Source organism: Hyalella azteca, unplaced genomic scaffold (assembly GCF_000764305.2).
Source record: "Hyalella azteca isolate HAZT.00-mixed unplaced genomic scaffold, Hazt_2.0.2 contig17967, whole genome shotgun sequence".
Taxonomy (NCBI): domain Eukaryota; kingdom Metazoa; phylum Arthropoda; class Malacostraca; order Amphipoda; family Hyalellidae; genus Hyalella; species Hyalella azteca.
This window is the reverse complement of record NW_025947728.1, coordinates 659458-684261: the sequence shown is the minus strand read 5'-3', so window position 1 is coordinate 684261 and position 24804 is coordinate 659458. Positions and strand designations below refer to the sequence as shown.

Below are 24804 nucleotides of genomic sequence, written 5' to 3'. Positions count from 1 at the left end.
TAATGTCGAGATGTGTGACCCAAATTGAACGCTTGAAATAAAATAACAATATCAGGGGAATTAAGCTTTCAACACAAAATTTTTGAATATTCAAGGAAACTCAATATTCGGTCTTGAAACTAAAGAACTGAGCCACTTTTTCTAAAACTTTGAAGTAGATAAGTTTGATAGACATACAGTCAAGAGCATTGTTGGACAAAAAGATGTTTCGACTTCATAGTTTCGCATACAACTCTGGATGCGAAAATAAATTGAAGTGACGAGGTGGACTCTTCACTAACGCACGAGTTGAAAACTTGTTGATTAACATTCGAGAGTGATTAAATAAAACCAGTTTTTTATCGTCTACAAAATTAATCTGTTCTTACAGGATTACCTTCATATCCACGCTAGGTTATCTCAAAAAGTTATAGATACTGCAGAAAATTTTACGATCTACAGTACTAAAGAGGAAGTTAAATATTGTATTTTTTCGAAAAAGTAGGAAGAATTACAAAATTACTACTTTGCGTTACTTAATATTACACCTTTTATTATTATTGCTTCATGAAGAATGATGGTAGTTATTATCTGAATTGATAATTACTCAAAGAGTTTCTGCTGAACGCGGTCTTCAAAATGACTACAGAAGACCCGGTCATCAGCCATCGACCACACCAGTTAGCAGCCAACAGCTGCTTGAAGAACGAAATGGGATCCGAATCTCGGCCGCAAAGATATCCTGATAGCAGCAACGAACATAATCAGGGCAGACAAGCTGATTTAGTTAATGTGGACGATGACGGTCACGAAGATGATGACGATGATAACGATAGCTGTGGCAGAATTTCACCAGGAGGCCCTGCAGATGAGTACCTCCCGCATTCTGCCTTCACCGATCAAACAGTTGATGGACAGATGGCCGTGAGCTATTCTCAGTCTCCTGACACCACCAAATCCGTCGAAGTTGTAAGAGACTCCCTTCCTTCTTCAAGGATGAACGTCAAAGCAGAGTCGGAAAAGTCATTTTTGAGCGCATGCCACAGTCCTACGCCTAGCCCCTCATCCTCCCCAACGGCCAGCCCTTGTTCAGCTCGCAGCTCCTCTCCGTACCCAGGGTCGCCGCCCCTATCGCCTCCCCCTTCGTCCTACTGCACGCCATTCTCTGAAGGCACTCGGAGTCTCTCGTTCAGCTGCCCCAGCAGCCTCTACCCCGGCAGCATCCTAACGTCAGGTGCTGCAGGCATTATCTCTTCGAGTACCTCGGCCTTCCTCCCACATCCAAGACGAGCTATGGCTGCTGCTGCGGCAGCGGCTGCAGCTGCGGCGGCAGCTCTCAGTCCAGCTGCTTCACATCTTTTTTCAGCTGCAAGCACTCATTGCAGTAACATTTCAGTCAGCAGCGTCACCTCAAGCTTCAGTTCTACCACTCCTGGTGGTCATTATGTTGCTGCTCGACTCACGCCTGCTCGCATCGCCTCTGGTCGATCAGGTAAATGTATTTTTGTTACCCCACTAAAGACCCCCCACCAAAGGCGCATTATATTTGCAAGCCTGAGTTTTGGCATTCATTTTGTCACTAAAGGAAATTTTTAGTTATTCGCTTAATTAATTTTTTAGTTATGCAACTATCTGCATGAAGAATTTATTTCCACTATATTAAGTGATTAAGTACTCGTACATTATTAAGCAGTTAGTTTGACGAATAAGACATGTTTTCTTCTTGTGGGAGATGAAATATTTTTAGCACAATTTTTATTCATGATTGTTCAAATGTATTTCACCTTTCATGAACGAGAACCCATTTCTCAAAACATTTTTAGCATAACTTAAAAAATTATGAAGAATGTAAATATGAAACGTCTGACATCGAATGCATCACATTCAATCTCTGATTCAATATAGACATACAATGATTGTTAGACTAATCAGCTTCGCGGTCAAAAAATCTTCAAATGAATTAAATGATTGATATCGATAGTATTTTTCAACTATATTGTCGAGATGCCTACAATGGTTCGTAGTGTGAATGCTCGAATAAGTTGGGTTTCGGCTTCTTTTTCCACAAAATCGTCCTGGCCTCTAATACGGAACTTTATTTTACTTAAAGTATTTATTTCTACATTGTTGTAAAAACTCCAGATGGAAATGTGAAGATTAAACTTGACGGTCACTTTGCATCCAGGAAAAATATAATGTTTTTATTACATATTTGTTTTATTACCTCATTATCGAAGAGATGAACAGGGTTCCGTAATTTCTTACGTTTCTGATACATTTTCCATTACTTGTTTTCAAAATTATGGGATAAAAAGGGGAAAAATATTGCTTTATTTATATTTTTTTGAAACACATGTTCATAATTATATGGTTACTAATCATTTCAACAAATGTATAGTCAGAAACCAATTTACAATAATTGAGATACGAGGCACCGGTAATAGGTATTTACCCTACTATTTAAATTATGTGTAGTTTTAGATGTAGATGAACTTCTGAAATGTTCTCTTAAATTGTTAGAATAATTAATCAGATACTTGAGGCAAGATAGAAAAAAACCATAGTTTACATACGAATGATCTCACATTATAGATCTTCTCAAGATCTTAAGACCCCAGGTAATGCTTGTTTAGAGTTTATTTTTGAGTACCAACCCACGGCAATGCTGGAAGTATCGATCACCTTCGATAACTATCAAGCGCTGCCCATATAATATAATTACAGATAATAAAAAACTGGATGAATAACAACAGCATTACTAACAATTAAGTAATATTTGCATTAAGTAAAATTAAAACTGGCGTGATTTGTGTTAATTAAAGATATCAAATTTGACTACAATGCTGTTCTCGAGTGTGCTTAAGAAATACTTCAATTTTGTTGCCTTTTTTCCTCTAAATGAACATGTTCTGATATAAACGTAATATAAAATATAAATTACTACATTTTTCACATTTCCTTTCGCATGTGGACCCGTACACCAAATTCTCAAATATTATACTGAACATATTTAGCCCCGCATTAGGCAACTGCAAATAAAAAAATTTTCCAATGCCAAAATTCTCACCTTGAAATCTATATTACTTTTTTAATATCTCGATTATGAGAGAATCCTTTTACGGAAGTAACATGAATGATTTAACAAATTTTGTTTGTTCCGCCAGCCATATCCAGCAATTTAATTTGCATATATTGAATATTAACCCACAACATTAACGAAAAATACTTTCATATCATTTAAGGAGAGCAAATATAAACATATTAATATGAAATAAATACATAAAAATGAGAACAATTTTATTTTTTGTGATCAGGTGACAGGCTGCTGGACATCCCGTGCAAGGTGTGCGGTGACCGATCGTCCGGCAAGCATTACGGCATCTACTCATGTGACGGTGAGGTCATGAGAATGCTGACTCATGTGACGGTGAGGTCATGAGAATGCTGACTCAAAAAATTGAGAAATATATTTTTGTGTTATACAAACCATAGTAATTAACTTTTAAAATTGAACGATGAATTAGAAAACATATGACAAACGATTAGCGGTGGATTGAAAAAATTTCTTCTATCTACCAATTGCTTCGAAGTTGCCTTTTTAGTTCAAAATTCAAAATACGTTAAATAAAATTATAATAAATGTGTAAGCCAACTTATAATTTTGTTAGATACCGTAACTCCGGGAAGATAAAAGGCAAAAAGCGTCGTCAAACATTAAGCTGATTAGTAGAAAGATATAAGTGAATTTTTTTATCGTAACGCTCATGTCGTTGATTAGCCATGCGTCAGAACCTTTTACGTATCTGACAAAGGTAAACTAAAAGTATCTGTAAAGTTACTCATATTCAGTACAGAATAAATACATCTATGTATAACTACTACCTGCAAAAACTACTTCTTCAGTACAGAATAAAAGTCTATAACTGGTGTCCATAACTGTATTGTTACATGAAGTTTTTAGATGTTGTAAATTGTAAAGCAAACGAGCCTCGTGCAATTTAATTTACGCACTCGCATCTACGCCGGATAGAAAATGAAGCCACAATGAAAATCTCACAATTGATTTCGTAGTAATACATTTTTAGGATACCTAAACAATGGCTGAATGGCCTTTAGTAAATTTCGGGATTCAATTTTTTACGCTAAAATGGCCAGAAAGTGATGAGTGAGTACAAGTTTCAAAGCTTATTGATGAATTGCATGACTGACTAAAGTTTTACATTTTTTACTTTCCCCTTTTGAAGCCGATTTTGGATTGCAGTTCTTGAGGAATCGAGTGTTCCATTGCAGGTTGTTGGGTTTCATCAAGCGCAGTGTTCACCGCAATCGCGCGTTTCATTGCAGGTTGTTCTGGCTTCTTCAAGCCTAGCATTTACCGCAGTCGCGTACGTGTTGCATTGCAGGTTGTTCGGCTTTCATCAAGCGCAGTGTTCACCGCAATCGCGCGTTTCATTGCAGTTTGTTGGGTTTCATCAAGCGTAGTAACCACCAAAATCGCGTGTTCCATTGCAGGTTGTTGGGTTTCTCCAAGCGCAGTACTCACCAAAACCGCGTGTTTCATTGCAGGTTGTTCTGGTTTCTCCAAGCGCAGTACTCACCAAAACCGCGTGTTTCATTGCAGGTTGTTGGGTTTCTCCAAGCGCAGTACTCACCAAAACCGCGTGTTCCATTGCAGGTTGTTCTGGTTTCTTCAAGCGCAGCATTCACCGCAATCGCGTGTACACATGCAAAGCTTCAGGCGACCTCAAGGGAAAATGTCCCATCGACAAGACGCATCGCAACCAATGCAGGGCCTGTCGCCTCAACAAGTGCTTCTCCGCAGCCATGAACAAAGACGGTAGGTGCAAGATTTTTTGTATGGATGATTACTTTGATTATTTATAATTTTTTAGGTTTTGTTAAGTTGGTAATTATTTTCCTGAAGTATTTCCTCTTGATTTATTTGAAAGCTACATTTATGTAATGATTGCTTCAGTGACTGTTTGGATTACGAGCTAGGAAGTTAACGAAAATATATGTGCTTGAACGAATTTTTTTTCTTTCAAAACAGAAATTTTATAATTACGAAGAAGATCACTTATTACTACCTCAAGATCTTATAAATATTTGTCATAGTTTCTTTGTTTGTGTGAGTTGGAAGCCAGGACCACAAATATATAGACGCTTTTCTCGCGCGTATCCACGATACTTATCGTGCCAGGATATTACTAGATCTGAAATTTCATTCATTGGGAGAGAATAGGAACAGTTTGAAGAAATAGAGGCTAGTACTGGATCAAAGTTTAGATTAGGTGTTGCAATTATCGTATATGAATTTAATTTAAGAGGCGCTGAATAGTTTTCCCCGTATTTTGAAACCATAGAGTAAAATAAATGCGATTTCTATCTTCCATGTAAAAAGCCGATTTAAAAGGGTCTTCATTAAATTAGAATTCACATGGCTTTATTATTATTCACATGATAAAGGATCGTTTACGGAAATGACTGAATTTTCGATAGCACGCTTCCAAAATTGCAGGAATTATCCAGCCCAGGCTAATACGGTCGACTAACCTGCTGTAAAGTTGCATGTAAATAACTTCGAATTTTTACGAATGTACGAAATTTACAGTCAGGGAATCGCAATGAAAATTATCTACTATTATAGTGCAATTTGCATCTCATTTACAGGTGTAAATCTAATTCTAATACCAGTAAACAAATATGTTTTTTCACGTTACATATTGGAGTACAAGAAATATTCAAACACTCCCCTATAATAAGTTTGATCGAGCCGCTGATGATCGGTAAATACGGTTGGGTTGAATTTCAATAATCATCTTGCGGTTGTAACGAGCGATAAGCAGCCAATTCGGTGTTGAGTGTCATTGAGCCACTAATGGGTGTCAGCAAAGCAATTGATGGGCTGATCAAGTAAGCCTGAAACCCATTACGACCCTCGCTCGTCGAGGGTTCGACCCACGGCTACAGAGAGAGAGGGTCGAGATGACACGCTTCCTGCCGCTAGCACGTGTTCCAGGTTACACGACCTGTGATGGTTGCGACGGGGGTGGGTGATGGTGGCAATCTATATAGAAAAAATTTAGATGGAGAACACGGAAGAGATGAGAAAAATACTTAGAAGGAGAACACAGGAAGAGATGAGAAAAATACTTAGAAGGAGAACGCAGGAAGAGATGAGAAAAATACTTAGAAGAAGAGCACGGTAAGAGATAAGACGAGATATAAAATTTGAGCGTGAACTGATACTGTTACAGTTACGTAGATGAAAATAGAGGCCGGGGAGGGGGAGGAGGCAATGGAGAAAAAAACGTCGGTTGCTTTGAAAATGCTTTCCCTGCATGAAGGCGTTCTCATATGAGTGACGTTGGGGTAAGAAGAAGGAATTGCATTCAAAGAATCGCTGATCGTAAACTGGTAATTTGTCACATAATCACAAAAGTGACTCAAGATAAAATGAATGCGCTTCGAATATAAGCATTTTTTCGCGCAACATTTGTCAACATAAAACCAATTCAATCACGAGCCAACCGCTCATACATGATGCAGCGCTAGCAATTAAGGATCCGTTCAAATATTCGGATGATAATATATAATTTTTGCAACCAACTTTGAACATCAGTGATTTATCTAATAAAAACTGGTATTTTAATTTAAAAATCAAAATCGTGGTTTCCCTGAAAATAAATATACAGTACACCTAACTTGCAAACTTGCTCGATATGATCTATTTATTTTTAAACATTAAGCATCGTAGGATGACGATGGATTTGTCAACGGTTGCGCGAACATAGAATTGGTTTAATAGGTGCGAAAATTCATAATTTCCCAGCATATTATATGGTCATTATAAACTGTACTCATTGAATCCTTTACGTTTATTTCTTGAATTTCATACGACGAAGATCACTGATTGTAACCCCACCATGCCAGTGAGGGAGTAGGATATGGTGTTATATACTCCTCAAATGCTTGTTATAGGAATTATCTGAGCGGAATTTCAGTGCAGTAAATTGTACACTTGTTCAAAGCATCATTATAAATAAAAGAAAATATAAGTTTCTTCAATCACTTTCAATGACTTAATACTTATTTAACCTCATTCATTAAAAAAATCAGTAGAATTTATTTGGAAAATATGATTTAAAATGTCGTGTAGTTCCCTTTAATATTTTCATTAAAGAGAAAATCATTATTCGCTTTGTCTTATGTAAAAAAAACACCCTGAACGAAAGAACGCTGGATTGTTTATCACATGAAAAATGCTCGCCTAAAACTTTAAAACTTTTACTTCCATTTGACGTGGTATTTTTCATAAGTAAATAAAATGAGTTGAGCATTTTTGAACTTAAACTGAAGCGTTTTTGAACTCACTGCAGCTACTGTTAGCCAGTTTCATTTAAAAACTTGTTCGCTCACAGCAATATGAGCAATATTTTACAAACTTTAAATGAACTCTTCGCTTTTTGCCTAGAATTATAATAGATCTGTAACTCAGCGAAGCGCGAAAAGTAAAAAAACGCACGCTCCAGAAATGCAACGGTGTCGGAATCCAAAGCGGCAAAATGGCAGTGTAAAGCGAATAAAAAATGACACGCTGTGGTCAAAAAGTGGCAGGGGCCGACAGTAATGGAGAGCCGCGTATTAGAGTCAGAGAAAAGCAAAGAGCCACGGTGACATCAGGCCAGCCTTCCCATTGGCTCTTGCACGTTCCGCCCTGAGCCACTGCGCAATCCTCATTGGTGGCATCTTGGTTTTGAATGACTTGATGCTGCCGCCTCATTGGCTGGCAGGCCTGGCACTCGCTGGTATTGGCTGCGGCTTTCAAAAACCGTTAGACATTAGCTCGCTTTATATAGGAGGTCATATGATGCGTGCAGGTTGAAAGATTTTTTCAGCATTCGCTTTAAAATTTAAGGCTTCAGGAATATTATCGAAGCAGAATCATTCGTTCAAAAAGCCACGCAATAGCGACTCGAATTCTCGTGGCTGTTCGTTGCGTAGGAGACTGAATGGTATAGTCGAGATAAACTAGAAGACTTTGTGTGTCACCGAAGAAGTTTTTTCCGCCAATTCGATAACACCAAAGCGTTTAGCCATCCAAGATTTCTTCGTCGCTTGCGTAAATGACGTTTTGATTGAAAATCCTCAATTTTAAATGAAGTTATTTTACCGTAACCAAACCAAGCATCAAGCCCTAAATGCGGTATATCTAATATATTGTGGTCAAATATCGTTTTCTGAGGTCAGATATCTTGCGCCAATTGAATTTATTGAATGCTAACATTAATTGCTAATCCTCTATTACCCGGAAGGCTGTGTATGGAAGCCAAGTTAAAACGCAGTGACGGGCCAATATGAGGAAACGGTTTTACAGGGCGAAGCAGGTCAACCAGGCGTAACGGGTTCAACCTGGACAGCGGGTTAACTGAGTATAAGGAATTCTTGCATGGCAGGAAACATAAAACTCAGTTGCAGATTATCCCGGACGCGGTAGCAAATTAATGGGGTTCAGTTGCACATCGATAAAAAACGAACATATACATTCTAGTTGCGGTATCATGGAAACCATTTATTGCGGTGCTTCTCGTGTAGAGGCGCAGATAAAACAAGGCTCTGTATTCATGATAGCACGACGCACTCATAGTTACTGAAATTTGAATTATATTTCACCAGGGCTCTCAGTATATTGGATTTAGCAATTTTTTCATTATGTATGAATTTCAGTGCATGCATGACTTTACAAATTTATTTAAAAACTGAGATTTTGTATTTGCAACAAAACTGCTTTCCTTTCACTTAGTATAAGTTAAGAAAGTGTAATACATGAGTAAATATATCGTTCTTTCTCGTTCATCAACTTATATATGAACTAAATATTAAGACTTGAATTGAAATTTCTAATATCAAATATTATCGATATTGCACCGAACACTTGTTTCTTCAAGCAAGTGTTTCTTCTCGGAATTATACAGTTATTCCGTGTCATTTAAACGCTTTCCAGTGAGAAATAATTTATTTAGACTGAATACAAACGTAAATTTCATCTACTTCTCAATAGCGAATGGCTCAAAATGATCAAACGCTAGATATTAAAACCGGTAAATCTTCATAAAATCAAATGATAAATATCATAAAATTCCCAACCACTTATCACTCAATTCTTCGTTAAGCATCAATTGTAGTCGCGAGCGCCAATTAAGGCTTCGGCTAACGTATATACATACCATCCAACAATTCTAACTTTTGAATATTCATCACCTGATCTAGTACAAATCATCATCAAGGATTCGAACACAACCAATGGGAAATTCAATCTACGTTTACGGTATAACATTCTGCCGCCGACGCAACTTTAGCGCATGCAGTTTGAAGTATTTTTCTAGGTGAATTTTTTTAGCCGCGCTGACCAGAGGTGTGATACTTGCGGTGCCAGTCCTCGCGCGACCAAACAGCCCTCGTGTTGATTCGCTCTAAGCGCTTGCTTAGAGTTGCGCACTTCAAAGGGTCGTCGGAGGTAAAATATGCAGTATTGCACAGCTCTCAAATGACAAAGCGCACTGCATCTCGTGGTAATTACGCTCTTTAAATGAAACCCATTGCGACTTGCAAATAAACCTCTAAAGCTTACTTTGATCGTCTAGCATTGATAAACTTCGGCGTGACAATTGAATTCATTTCGTGTTAACTGCAGGGCGTATCGAGTTTATGGATTGGGGGTAGGAACTTTGTTTTAAATTATTTTCTGTTTCATTTAATAATGGTCATTAAAATGATTTACAGTGTCTTAATTAGTGATGATAAACTACGTTCGTGATATTATGGACGTAAATTATTTTTTTCAAGAGATGACTGTTAAAAAGCGATATTTGTACTACTGCAATTCATACAGTCACCCGCATACTGCCAATTTATGGTGATAATTTCAGAGGGTATGGGTTTTAGGGATTTAACTCTACGGAAAAAACCCCGAACATTTAGTTTGCATTCCTTGAATCCAGCACCAGTCTTTCTTGCAGAACACTGAATGCGGTCGATTATTCAGTTCAGAATTTAAATAATGTATTATCAAATATACCAAATAATGTCATTAGAGGATGTGAAATGGATTTGCTCGGTAGGCAGACCTAGAGACATAGGCTTGACATGACTCAAAATATAAACCCAACATGATGCTCAATGCTCATTTAAACTTACATTTTTACGTGCCTGCAACTTAAATCTGAAATTATCGGCATTTATTCACCATGAGAAATCCTGCTATTCTGAATCGTATTGCATAAAATGGAGTTATGCTAAAACCCATTGCTTAAATCTAAACTTAAGTAATATTAATAAATATAGAGTTCCCGAACTCTATATTTATATATGGAGCTCCCCCCTTAACCCCTTATGCATACAAATTCCACTTAACTCCAGCTCTGAAGTTCAAGGAAAGTTTTAATTTTTTAAATAAAATAAATTATTATAAAACATGATGTAAATGGTTTATTTTTTCAGCCCAGAACCCTCGTTTTGGCTCCGCCGCGCCATTCCTAAACTACAAATAATTAATAAGGATTTATAATTCATATTAATTTATTAATAAAAATTAATATAAATACTTTAATAACCAATAATAATTCTAAGTTTAGAGTAATGATAATAATGAGGTAATATCCTCATACTATTGATATCGCGTTGATACGCACCTGAACAACTATCATGAATTTAGAATAGAAAAATTGAAATGAGAATTGAAAGAAACACTCAACAAAACTTCCTTGAATACTTGATAAATTTTAAACACAAATTTACATTTTCGAGCCAGCGTGATCAAAAACTTCTTTAAAATGTATCGTGCTTACTAGACTTTAACCATTGGCAATCGCGAAAGTATGGAAAATTGTAAAAAAGTGTGACATTGAATAATTATAATAGTGGTTTTTGACTAACACGTAGATCTTTGAGGTTCTAATGTTTGAGAGGAAATTTAACTATATTTAACAAGAAGGGACTATCGTTCGGTATCAACTGCGTGAGTCCTTTATAGTATTTTTTCATGGCCTTACTATTTGGGGGATTTTAAATATCAGCTGCTGAATTTATCGCCCGGTACTAACAATGAATGTTCTCTTTCATTTTGGAGATCATAGCATACCAATTTAAATGATCCCTTTTTATTTTGTGGGTTATTTCAGTTGAATTTTCATGTAACAAATTTTATATCATATAATTTTTGAAATATACACAATTATGATTATTTTGAAATGCGTTCACTTTTTAATGGAGAGCAAAACGTGAATCCAACAACATTTGAAATTTTAACCTCTTGATTTTCCAATATTTGAATTTACATGAGGCTGAACTAAATGCTTTCAGGAAAATTAGAAATTGAACTAGTTTATTTCCCTCAAACAAGTGTTCAAGGAAATCATGCAAGTTCCAAGATAGCATCCTAAATTTCGAAAACTTATGGTATAAGCATGAGTGCGTTTTTTTCTCAAAGGAAACATGACCCTAGCTTGAGTGAACTAGGCAATGGTCACGGCTTGGCGTAATGTGATCACGTAGTCGCACAACATCAACGTTAATTGCCACAGACGTAATGCTGCTTGAGGTGATTCTGCTGCTTCGAGGCACAGGCTTCTGTTGCTGCCGCTGTAATAACAAGACCTTTCAATGGAGTGAGAAACTCCGGTTTGCACTGCAACGCCTTTGGTCACTTGAAGCTCAGTCTCAGGACGCAAGGACTTGAGGACTTTTGCTCCACCGAAATCTAAAACTTTAATGCTGGTTCTCGGGCATCATTCATTTGCAAAAATAAATGCAGAGTGTACTTTTATTTAGAATTTTTGCCAATCTAGAAAGTCGCTGTCTTTAACATTAGGATAGAATAGTGATTATTTACTAATACTCGCCTGCCACTGTTTTCATTATCCCAAAAATGCAGACGAACATGTCACGCGTTTGAAACTGCTCCCTTCACAGTTTGTTTGAGAAAAAAAAAGAAAAAGTTTATTTCAACACACGATACGCTTTTAAGGAAAAAGTCACCTGGCGAAACAGTTCAACAGTCAGATCTGATGCAGTTCGCCTCAATTCATACGACGGCAATTCCGTAAAGAAATTTATCGGATTTTTCTTCATTTGGTAACCATGAATGGGGAAGCGAGAACATCCCCACGGTCGAGATTTTAGGATAAGAGAGCCGTATTCAACCACCGGATTGATCTTAATAGCTTCAAAGCGACTGAATAAATGCTCTCGGATCGATAGACTACATCGTTGCTTTTCCACGGCTGTCCTCAAATACTTTTGATGTTTTTCAGAAATATTTTGGCGTGGGTTTTGCTGTTGTCATGTAGCTCAACGATGTGATGATTATGAGATGCCGAGACATTCACGTGATGTTGTTCAGTGACTCGCGGACATCGAGCAGTCCATTAATGAAGATGTTTTGTTCAATAATCTAGGATCGAATCGGAACACACTAACTTGAATTTGAATTTTTTGACTGATTACTCTTTTATTGCTTCCCTTTAAGAATATTCTTATTACAATTTTGAAGCCTTATCTCGATTGTCCTAACAATGCAATAAGGTTTCATGATATGAAAATATATGGAATTGCAGAAGTCCGCGACAATTCTGTGATGATACTGCGACTGATTACATTGAACGAGTGGTACAAGATTTTTCTCCGCAATTTCACCGAATATAGCAAATTTGTTTGTATCGCTGAAATAAAAAACTGTCACAAGTTGAATGACTTGATAATAATAATATCGGTTTCAGCGTAGATGATTAGGCATTAGACTTGTTAATTCTTAACATCGCACAATATTCACTGTTGGATGCTGATATAGAGCTCACAACTCGCTAATCTAATTTTGGTTTTGCACTGTAATTTAAAATAAAAATATACGTAGTTGATTGAAAATCGACCAGATAGAGTTTAAATCATTCCTTAACAAAATTTCAAACAGTACAAGTACATCTTTAGTAAAAGTAAATCTCTTTTAAAAGTACATCTTTTTTTAAAGTACATTGTAATGCAAAAATTAGAATCTGAAAACGAGTGCTTCATCAGGTATCAGCGCTTACTTGGCATCTCGTCATCTGACCACGCAGCACTAAATGAGTTTCTCATCACCTGAAGGAAAAGTGATATTATCTTACAGTTCATAATTGATATCTTTATTAACGATCGATAGCTGTGTTAATGATTGATATCTATGAAAATGACCGTAATCTATGTTATTGATCGATATCTAGTCTTGTTTAAAATTTTACTCAGTTATTCGTCAACCGGCCTCTGTTTTCTTCTGACATGTCGCACTGAATGTTACAGCATCGTGCAACCTTACAGCATCGTGCAACCTTACTGCATCATGTAACCTTACAGCATCATGTAACCTTACGGCATCATGTAACCTTACAGCATCATGTAACCTTACAGCATCATGTAATCTCACAGCATCATGTAACCTTACAGCATCATGTAACCTTACAGCATCATGTAACCTCTCAATAAACAGTAATATAAACTCACAATAATAGCTTTTAACGAAAAACGATCATATTATAAAGCCCTATAAAATAGTTTAAATTACTTTTTTTGGGTCGCTATATGCTTGCGACAAATCAGAGCTTAAATGGAAGAAGCTGCATCAATTACGGTAACTTTAGAAGCTTTTTAGCTGAGACGACCTTGTTAAATCTTTATCCCAACGACTTGAAGCTGAGAGACGACATCCGCCCCTGGAGTATCTAACACCCCAGCGCGACCCCGATGTATTTCTCACTAAGAGGCTTTACGCTTAATTTGGTCAATTGATTCACTGACGACTCCGGCTGATCTGTCCAAAGACTTTTGGTGACGCCAGAGTTCCTTTGAAGCGATGCCTGGAAAGCTTGCCTGCGGAGAAAGAAGTAGTCCAGGGAATTTGTAAAACTAGGGAAGCGTGAGTTTTGTTTTGAATAAAATCTCTTCCCGTGTCTCATCTCATGGATTCAAATAAAATTTGGGGAAAAAATCGTTCTGCTGTGTGAATAATTTACAATAAAAAATGCTATATGTATTCGCCATGTAGGTATTATATAGAATCATTCTAATCAGATTTATTTAGAAATTTCTCGCAGCGAATAGAAAAAATTGTAGTTGACAAATGATTGAGAGTCAAAATTAGTAAATGCAGTATATGAAGTCTGGTCGACAGAGAAATTTATCAAACAATAAAATTATGACCATTTATTTTCCAGAGAAGGGATGCAATAGCTTAGCCAATATTGCAAAACTTTGCAATATAAATGCTTCAGTATCTAACTAGTCAAACTATCAAACTGAGCTACTTGAGTTAAGAATAAAGATCCAAGAAAAATGTATAATTTTGTTGAATGAGGATATCAACTGCCTTGTGTATAGCTACGGGTTCAACACACATGTATGAACAGGTTGGCGTTCACCTCACATTCGAGGCAACGATAATGATCCTTTAAATGAAGGGCGTTGCGAGTTCGCGCACGTAGCGGGAATGCCATTCAGCGGAACAAGAGTCTTCTTTTGTGCACCGTACCGCCCTCCGTTCGACAATCCTCGCCTGTGTTCTCGCTCGCTTCCGTTGGCTCGACCTAAAGGCGATTTCATCGACTTTGCAAAGAATTTGGTGCAGGCATTAAAACTTTCTGCTATTCACACTACTTTTCATCTCTAATTAGGCGCTTTTTGATGTGACCAGGCGTTCGAAAAAGCCGCGATTTTTCCGCAATCGTCTCAGCGAGTTTCTGAGCTGCGTTTTACAGCTCCGGCTGAGGGTTCCATTGTTGGGCCGGCTCGTGTTACTTTAAACATATATGAAGGAAAATATCGGTATATTACGGCTTCGTACTTGCTTTAAAAAAATTACATGGCATGTATACCTAAGTTAATCTTGTATTCTTTTGGTAACTCATTAACTTCCTTACAATAAATTAAAGTCAAAAGGTAACACGATTACCTCTAAGATAGCAGTTTTTTTGACGATTTAAAAGGATGAACCTGGTGATCTAATTTGAAAAATTTGACATTTCGAACCGAAGTGAATTTAAGTCAATTTTTAATATATATGCAGAAAGTATATAATGTTTATAATGTTTGTAAATTCAATTCTAGAGTAAAATTTGGAAGACATTGGACAATCGCTCATAAAAAATAATACTTGAGCTGTTTGTATTTCTTAACATAAAATTAGGATCATTAAATTTGTATTGATTGTTAAGGCCGGGACCAATATTAATGATAAGTGGCCCAATTTAAACTTGTGTTGATAATTTGTTGATAGACACATGCTACAGAAAACAATTTTTGGTATCTGCGTACGGCTTAAATTAGAATTGAGTCTAATTACCACTACAAACTATGGTCGTACGATCATCAATTAATTGGTTTCCATCTTATACTATATTTATTCCATTGTTGGCGCTAAATGATGAGTTATTATAGTGGAATTAATTCATCTATTTAATCATTACCCATAAGGAGACGAGAGTCGTTGAACTTACGAGCGAAAAGTTGTAGTTCATGAAAAAATATATGGTATGGCCCGTGTGAGCTGTGAAGCCTGCAACATCTTAGGTAGCTAATTACCTGCGCCGTCGGTAGAAGTCACGCATGTTGATCTATAGCGTCAGCTCACCCTGCACCCGCTCTAAGGCATAGCGCCCTTCTAAACCTACCTAGTTCCTAGTAATGCAAATTCATATTTTTTACCTTTAACTTTTAATAAACTAAGTAATAGACTTTCAATTTTTTAATATAAACCATTATAAATATCACTGATAAAAGCAGCTGAGTAAGCTGCTCTTCGATATTTTGTAACAACGAAAATGGGGATATATAAATATTTCTAGGGATGCAGTTCGCAGCGAGGCTAACATTCAAATTAAATGTATCTTTGATATAAATTGTTGAAGAAATTGGATATTTTTTTTGTGATCAGTAAAATTCTAACTTAAGCCGTCTTTTTTGTAGTCATTTAAGTTTTCAAATTTTTACCTGTTATGATAATTCAACAAATAAGTGGACGCTACGGTAGAGCAGCAATTGCATAATTTCGCTTCGCATGCAAAATTATAATATAGAGAAGCTTTAATTTATGAAAAAAGTGTATGTCTCTGCAAAATTAATCAAAGCTGCATGGGTAATCAATTTCTTTATGCGTGATTCGCCAAGGTTTTAATACAAACAATGTGTTTACTTCCACATCAGAATATTAATCCGCTTGAAAATGTGTCCTGTTGAGCCCAATGTTTTTACGGATGTCCAACTGGGGCACAGAAAGTATTAGAGCGAATTGCCGAATTGCGTTCAGTAATTTTAGGGCGATAAGACAACAAGGTAAAGACACACATTTGCGTAAATAATATAATTTCGTATAAAATGCTTTGATATAGTAATGCTTTAATTAAAGATGTGTTTCATTCCAATAATATCGTTTATCGTCATAAAACCGTATTTTTCATTCAAAAAATTACGAAAATTTAGCGTGGGAGTAAAATTATCTCAATAATATCCTACAACGCACACAGCACTCAATAATATCGTGCATTGCATATAGAACTCAGTAATATCGTATATCGTGATAATAGCGAATTTTTTTCATCGAAAAAAGAATAAAATTTTCGTTAGAACAAGATTCCCTCAATAATATCGTATATCAAAGAATTATCGATTTTTTCATCCACGAAATTTTGAGTATTTAGCGTAAGAGCAAGAGGCCATAGCGACACATCTCTCTTGTGTCTCCTGTGGAGGTCGTTCGACGCCGGCCAATGCTCGCCTACATGACATCCAATCAGCAGCTAAAAGATGAATGGCCACCAGTGATGTATGATGAAGCACAAGTGTCTTGTCGGAGGATCGTAAGAACAAGAATATCATTATACTTGCGAATTTGTTATAAAATAATTGATAATGCGAGGCAGTAGTCTCCATGTTTTGTGTGAGGTTTCGAAAACCAATTCTAAAAATAATAATCATTCCTCCAATTGTTTCAGGGCAAAAGTTGAGATAAAAATTCCGTTAATGCATGATTTAAGACTATTATATGCGTAAATTTAGCGTTAGTTAGAATTGGCAACAGCTCACCGACTGAACATCTGCAGTTCAATACAATGAATATAAGGATTCATTCATCCATTCAAATGAATACAAGGTTTTCCAGACATTTTAAGGTTATGTAACCAATAAAAATCAACTGAAACTTTCTCTCTTGGTTCAGTATTATTGGGAATATTGAATCGTGTCATATTCTGTATCAATGATACTACCAGTTTCATGCTCTCCTTGAGTAATGCTGTTGAAAGGGCGACTGAATCATGATATAAGATGCAATTAGGAAGAATCTTACCTGAATTAATAAAAAGTTGTAATAATTCTGGTGCTTAGCCCTAGAATTCATTGAAATAATTTCCATTAAACATAAGAAGATTTTATAAAATTTATTGTTATCTTAAGTCGTACGTGCTCATTGATCGATAAAAAATTAGAAGTCAATTGAGAAATAGTTGGTGAATCAGTATATTGGCACGTTGTACATATAGGGTTAAATTAATAAAGGAAGAAAATTTGTGTTAAAATTCTAAATGACTATAGAAAACGTGGAATGGAAGCATAAATGCATCGGGTGTAGAATTTTTTATAAGATGTATTTTCATACAATTCCAGCGTCGCTAATCTAGGGGTGATTGAAAAAAGAATCAAATGACCAAGTTATGTAGGTATAAATCAATGTAATGGATTCGTACATGAACGTTTCTTGTTTGAATGATGTATACTCATCGCTTGTAAAATACCCGAGTTACCAAGCTATGCGCTAAGCGCCTCTACGCCTCTTAATTTCGTTTCCGTATACCCCCTTTTCTTTTCTGGTCACCCTGAGCCGCCTCTTGACCATTTCCCACATTTCTAGTGGCAGCGCCACTACCGCAGCCTACAAATTTTACGGGTTCATAAAATTTCCATTTAGCAAATTTACCGGTTTAATACTGACCACCTATCGATTGCCTCACAGCAGTACAACACGAGCGCGGGCCTCGCAAGCCGCGACCTAAGGACACGGCCGGTCTGCCCGGCGTCTCAGTAACGTTCCCTGGAATGCTGCCGCACTCGGACCACAACCCCTTCCATTACACCGCCACCTCCGCCGCCATCGATTCCAACAACTCCACCAGGCTTAGGCCAATGTTGTTGCCTCCACCACCTCCACCGTCTGGTACATCAACATTACCAAACATTAAGCACACTCACCTCAACCAGCACAGACCCAATACCCATCATGGACTCACCGAGGGACTTATTGCTCCAACTCCTCTCTTTCTACCCCACTCGACCCATGCGAGTGTCCCAGTGATGCCGTTCTCACCACAACATGAAAAAGTAAATAAACTACTCATTTTCTTTAGATGTGTTGAGAAAACCTCTGGCTTAAATTATTGTTTTTGAATATGTTGAATAAACAAAACCTACGTGGGATACATGAGAATACTTTGTTAATGAAATATTAGGTGCAGAGCTCCAAGACTTATTCGGAAGCAGAAGAAAACGATTCATTGGCATACAAGCGAAGAAGAATAAGCTTATGTAAAATGTTGCTATAATGTAAACATATGAAATTTTGGCTTAACGTTTTGAAGAAAAAATTCATCATTTCAGACATGCGCCAAAATTAAATAAATTTTCTTAAAGTTTTCGTTGTTATTATTGTGCTTAATTTTCAAGCGTCGTTTTCCCCAGATGTGGCTCCACGCATCTCCGTCGCACAACGCAGCTCTGAACAACATCACAAACAGCATCGCTAGTAAAATCAACAGCAGCAGCAGCAGTAATAGCATCATAACTAGTATCAGTGACCACGCTAACAGGATGAATATGAATGAAATATCGGAGAGTGCATTCCACGACAATAAACCTACACTCGAAGATGGAATAGACGATTTATCATCCAGTGCAGCATCGATTATTAGTAAATTATCATCAAGCACAATTGTGTTCAACCATGGCTCTAACACCAATCAGGCATCACCCAACAACAACAACGATTCCAACAGACACTCCCTCTCCTCCTCAAGTTCGAGTAATCCCTACGATGGTTCAAACATCATCTTCAACGGTAACCTCTTCTCAAGAGCAGCAATTGGGGCCACAGCTTTTCACTTCCCCATGTCGTCAATGCCTACAATACTCCCCTTTGCTCCCACATGGGAAATTTTCCAGGTAAGCATTCATGTCTGAGGCAATTAGAATCAAATTTTAAAATAAAAAATTCTCAAAGCACTGTGATTAATGATAACGCGTGATATTTAAATGCTGAAAAAATAAATGCTTTAAATGCTAAATGAAATCACAAAGTTCAAATACTGAAAGCATTATAAACGCTTTAATCATGAAACATTTTTCAATAGGAGACCACAGCTCGGCTGCTCTTCATGATGGTGCGTTGGATCAGGTCTTTGGCTCCATTCCAAACACTCTCACGACAAGACCAGGTACTATACTAATGGAAAAAATGAATTGTATTATATTTATAAAATTATTATCAGATTATATATTACGTATATAGGGCTGAAAATATGTATATTTGCATTCCTGCACGTTAGAAATATTTTAAATAATTATTCTCGTCGAGTACAACCGTTCGCTTAACGTACTTGCATGTTGTCGTTGCCTCGAACTGATTCTCTATGTTTTTGATATTTTTCAGTGAAAAGAGATTAATCGCTGTGATTTTATATACCACTTGACACTATAATGTTGATTTTATTGGATTCATAGGATCAGATTTACAGAAATAAATAAAAATAAATAAAGGTTGTATACCTATGGGCCAGAATTGGGTAAACTATAAGTAATAATAAGACGCGCATTCAAGCCAACGGCAGTCTGCTCAGGTATAATCTAAAAAACCCAACCCAGTTTATTCTCCTCATAATTCTATTATTGTTTGTGTTTGCTCAGTGCACGTTGGTTGAGGCGTCATGGAAGGAGCTCTTCCTAGTACACTTGGCACAGTGGTACCTTCCTGTGGACCTTGCCCCGCTACTCACCTCTCCTGCCGCGTCTCTCAGGTCAGGGGCCATACTTTCAAAACTCGCTAAGTGAACGTAAGTACTTACGCTCTATTTTCTTGTCTATGATTGGTGGATACTTTCAAAGCTCGCTATGTGAACGTAAGTACTTACGCTCTATTTTCTTGTCTATGATTGGTGGATTTTGTTTAAAAGGCCGTTAATGATGCGCTGATGAACTTACGATCACCTAACTTTTCTTGAAAGTATGGGCACAGGTCCTGAAACTCAACTGTTCCTATTGAAATGCACTCATCGCTGAGGTATAAAATGCAGGCAATATGTTGCCGTATTATCAAATATAGTTTAAGATTTTTTTACTACGTAAGCCAATCAACGATAGCGTTTCATGCCAAACCCACCAATCACAGGCTAGAAATTGTGGACACTATGTGCACTTAAGAGGTTTTTAATAGTAAAGCCCAAGGGAAGATATCAGTCGGAATAAAATGAGCGTTTTGCAGTAAATAAGGAGCGGTTATAGCAGACAGTTGATATCGGCAGTCAAGTGTTTTCAGAATATTATTGAAAATTGTCATGTTACCTGCTAGCCATTAATATAAATTGAGCATGACCGCCGAAATGGAATAGAGATAAGTAACTTAAACATTGAAAATCATTTATCAATTGTAATAATTTCAAAATTGCGTAAAAATTTATTTTATTTCAATGTATTTTTGGTTTGGTATTGTCGCACTTCATGTTCATTGACAAGAATTAGGCTTACCTGAAGCAGCTTCAAGTTACTTATGCAAAACCTTATTCAAATTTTCCTTGTTTCCCTCGCATTTTACTGTCATATACTACAAAAAATAATATTTGTCGTCTAATGTACTCACCAGAGTGCCTCAAGACGTACGCACGGCCAGCGAGGTCGCCACAATACAGGACGTACTCAGGCGCTTCAGGCACCTCAGCCCCGACACCACAGAGTGTGGCTGCCTCAAGGCAGTGCTGCTCTTCAAACCAGGTAATGTCTTCTCCCATTCCATAGAGAAAATAAAAAAATTTGGTACTTAAATTTTAATTCGAAGATCGGGAGAGAGATTGAAGTGTACGTTGGTGTAAAAATTAAACATTTCCGCTGTAAAAACGATGCTGACTTTCAAACCAGGTAATGTGGTCTGCGATTACATGAATAGAATAAATGAATTTTATACTTAAGTCTTAATTCTAAAATTTGTACATAACCTGAAGTGTACGTTGGTGTAGAACTAACAAATCTTGAACGTAAAAAAGATAAAATGTTGATAAAATTTACCGGAACCTTGATGATGTTTGGGGTGCGAGTTCAATATTTCGATTGATGGCTATTAAAGATAGGAAGTGAAACTCAGTTTATGGAATTTATTTCTTTGAACAGAAAGATTGTCCATTAATCGATAACTGCTCAAGCATCAAGTAATTTGTCTGATGCATGTTTCCTATGCAAACCAAACCGATGACCAAGTTAATTGTAGATTAAAAAATGTTAAGATCTGTGAGAAACTTGCGGAACATACTCAGCGATGGCATAAATGATAGTTTAATTCTCAATAAATTAAAATAAATCTATTGAGTACTTTCATCTCAGAAGCAGGAGACCTGGTAGACCTTCACCCTGTAGAGATGCTACAAGACCAGGCTCAGTGCATCCTCAGCGACTACATCAGGAGTCGCTTGCCACGCCAGCCCACGCGCTTCGGGCGCCTGCTGCTGCTGCTGCCGGGGCTGAAGACGGTGAGGGCGTCCACGGTGGAGGCGCTTTTCTTCAGAGACACCGTCGGGGATACGCCCATACACAGGCTCGTGCTCGATATGTACACCATGGACAAAAGCGACTGAATTAATATCAAATATTGTGTCTCCATCAAATATTCCATCGCGCATTTTACTTCAGGTTCGTAGTTTGCATCATGAATTAGAACCAGTCGGTAAATTTCTTGGCTTAAAAAAAATGTAACATGTTCATTCATGGTTGAAGTTAAAGGATTAAGAATATCTAACATTTTCGATAGATGATATTATTTGAAATGAAACCTGGATACATGGAATTCTTTAAACGCTTATTGATGCATTGTCAACACAGCATCATTTCAATCAATGTATGGACGTTGTTACGATGTATGAATATTTAATAACGATTCCTATCCGCGTGATCCGAAACAAAATACCAAATAATGAGCGTTTCTAGTAAAGCTGAAAAGGATGATAATGCAAAAAATGATGTCTAGCGTGATGTTGAACTAATGAACCATCAAATTTCTCGAGTTTTGGATAATCTCAAGATTGCAAGTCTTTGAAAAATTATTGTAAATTAAAATCTGAAAGAATTTGACTAAGTCCTACATTTACTTCATTTAAAGTGTTTTTTTTTGTACAAATCCAAGATATCTTCTGAATTCATTGATGTGATTATAATATCTCATGCTCCACAATTTTAGCTTTACCATAAGAACCATATGTTTATCGCGTAGGTAACTTGAATACTGTGAATTATTGTGCCAAATTTGTGTAGACTTCAATATGATGACTCTTCACTGCATCACTCTGACTTCTGCTCGAATTTTTTTTATTTTATTTTTTTACCGGTATATATCGCAACTTTGTTCACATGGGAGTACACTCTTATAAAAAATGTTGCATTATATTTTTCTCCTCTGCATGAATGGGAATAATTATAATATTTTTAACTCTCAACAGTCATTTGACAATATTCATTTCAATTCGGTAAATGGGCTGACGAAAATTTTTGAAGGTAGAAATTAATCTGAATAGATGTAGATTTCACAGAAATGATTGAGGCTTTAAATATCGAAATCTCTTCATTACCAACAAATGATGGCTGGAGTCTGAGTGATGATAGCGAGGTACCTACGTGTAATGTTATACTGTTCAAAATTTGTATAGCATAATATATCTAATCGTCCGAAGCCTAAATGTGTACATGTTAACATGAAAGTTTAAAATATACTTACTGACGGGAAATACCAATCACTGACTTATTATTTAAGTTTTTTTTAATTTGCAACTAATTATACTTGCAAGAGAAAGAAACAACCATAAAAACATCTACTCAACGTTCAAAAGTTTCCTCTATATTACAGAAAAATTAGGTAATGCCAGTTTTTGAGACAGTGCACCAGGAGAATATCGTTGTACTAAACCAGGAATTTGGATACCGACAGATTTATTATGAAAATAATTTAAAATATGTATAGGTCTGTATGAATAATGTATAATGTGTAATCATCTATGTGCAAATTTCTGGTCCTAAGATTTCAATAATTGTGCTGTTAATTAAGTTTCAGTGTTAGAAGAGGATGTACCTGCATCTAAATGTATTCAATTTCTAAATATATCGATAAATTTGTCCCATGCTAGTTTTAATCAATAAGTACAGTTTTATTAGCAAGTTTCCTTCAAATAAATGGACTTTCCTCGAAGTTGACTATTGGGCGCAAGTTCTCCAACCAAGATCGTTGCCAAACGAACGTATAAATAACTCACTCATTTTCGAGCTAAATCTACCAATGGATTAGTAAGAGCGACTTAATTATAATTTTGACCTTAATGTTGTCAGTTGGCGAAATAAATTCACGGAATTGGAGAGGGATGTTTGAGTAGTTTGTTTTTGTGAAGCAGAAGCAAGTATATTAACAGAAGCGTGGGTGTGTCTATATAAGAACAGAAACTCGGATCTTTGCAGTTGCTAACGTTAGTTCTATGTTTTATCAATTCTATGTTTTATTAGTTATATGTTTTATCAGTTATAAGTTTTTAGTTGAATGTTTTATTAGTTCTATGTTTTATTAGTTCTATGTTTTATCAGTTCCATGTTTATCAGTTCCATGTTTTATCAGTTCCATGTTTTATCAGTTCAATGTTTTATCAGTTCTATGTTTATACAAAGCGACGCATGTAAACTGTGTTCTGTAAATGCGTTAACGAACGTCACTCGTTAATTTTATGCGGGTAGGTAAAGCTAGACCTTCTTGGTAGGTAGAGATCGTCATCTAAGTTTTGGCATAGTTGAGAAATACTCGGCCCTAGGTTCGAGTTCAGTTGAGCTGCTTTGAAACTCTACGAACTATTCTTTAGCACTAGCCTCTCCACTAAAACAAATAATTATTTTGTAAGAGGGCCTTGGTTTTTCTTAAGATTTGGTATGTGTTTCTTTTTGGTTTTGCTATAACGTTTAACTTCGATACTGGCACTTGGCAACAGACGTACTCGAGATTATAAGGAGCCACGAGTTCAAAAAGAGCACACGTAACAGACAGTCTGTGGTAAGTAAACTGTTTAGACGCCGTGGCTCTGTTTACATTGGACTGTTTGCGTCGAGCTCTTGCATGCCTCTCAATGACGTTAAAAATACATGTCGAGTGAATGAAGAATGCGAACAACATTCAAACTTTTCCAAGTTTTCCAAAAAATTAAGAGAAAATATGCATATTTGTTGTTAGTTCTCTGAGAGGTCGGTGCGCTACTGCTGCCACCACATACTGGCTCTCAGCAGCGTTCTTAGTTGGATGAAGGGACTGGGGCTACAGCGGGCCCAAGGATTGATTGTTTAAATTCACTGATCCACATTAAATTAATTTATTCGTGGCACCTTCCAGATATTATCTGGGGCGAACTTTACGACATATTTTTTTAAATAACGACAACTGAAAATACTCGAGGTAACCACAATTCTTCAGTTAAACATCTCGAACTTAATCTTTTAATTCGGTGACTAATTTTAAATGTTCTATTCCCT

General features: G+C 36.6%; 1 protein-coding gene across 1 annotated transcript; it reads left to right on the top strand.

Moving 5' to 3' along the window:
- The first annotated feature begins 704 nt into the window (after nt 1–704).
- Nucleotides 705–22710, top strand: LOC125179483 (protein dissatisfaction-like). Its single transcript, XM_047885443.1, has 9 exons — nt 705–1471; nt 3294–3374; nt 4655–4816; nt 18011–18375; nt 18733–19212; nt 19401–19484; nt 19954–20063; nt 20906–21033; nt 21637–22710. The coding sequence occupies exons 1-9, from the start codon at nt 898–900 to the stop codon at nt 21885–21887; spliced, it is 2235 nt and encodes a 744-aa protein (XP_047741399.1). The 5' UTR covers nt 705–897; the 3' UTR covers nt 21888–22710.
- The last annotated feature ends 2094 nt before the right edge of the window (nt 22711–24804 follow it).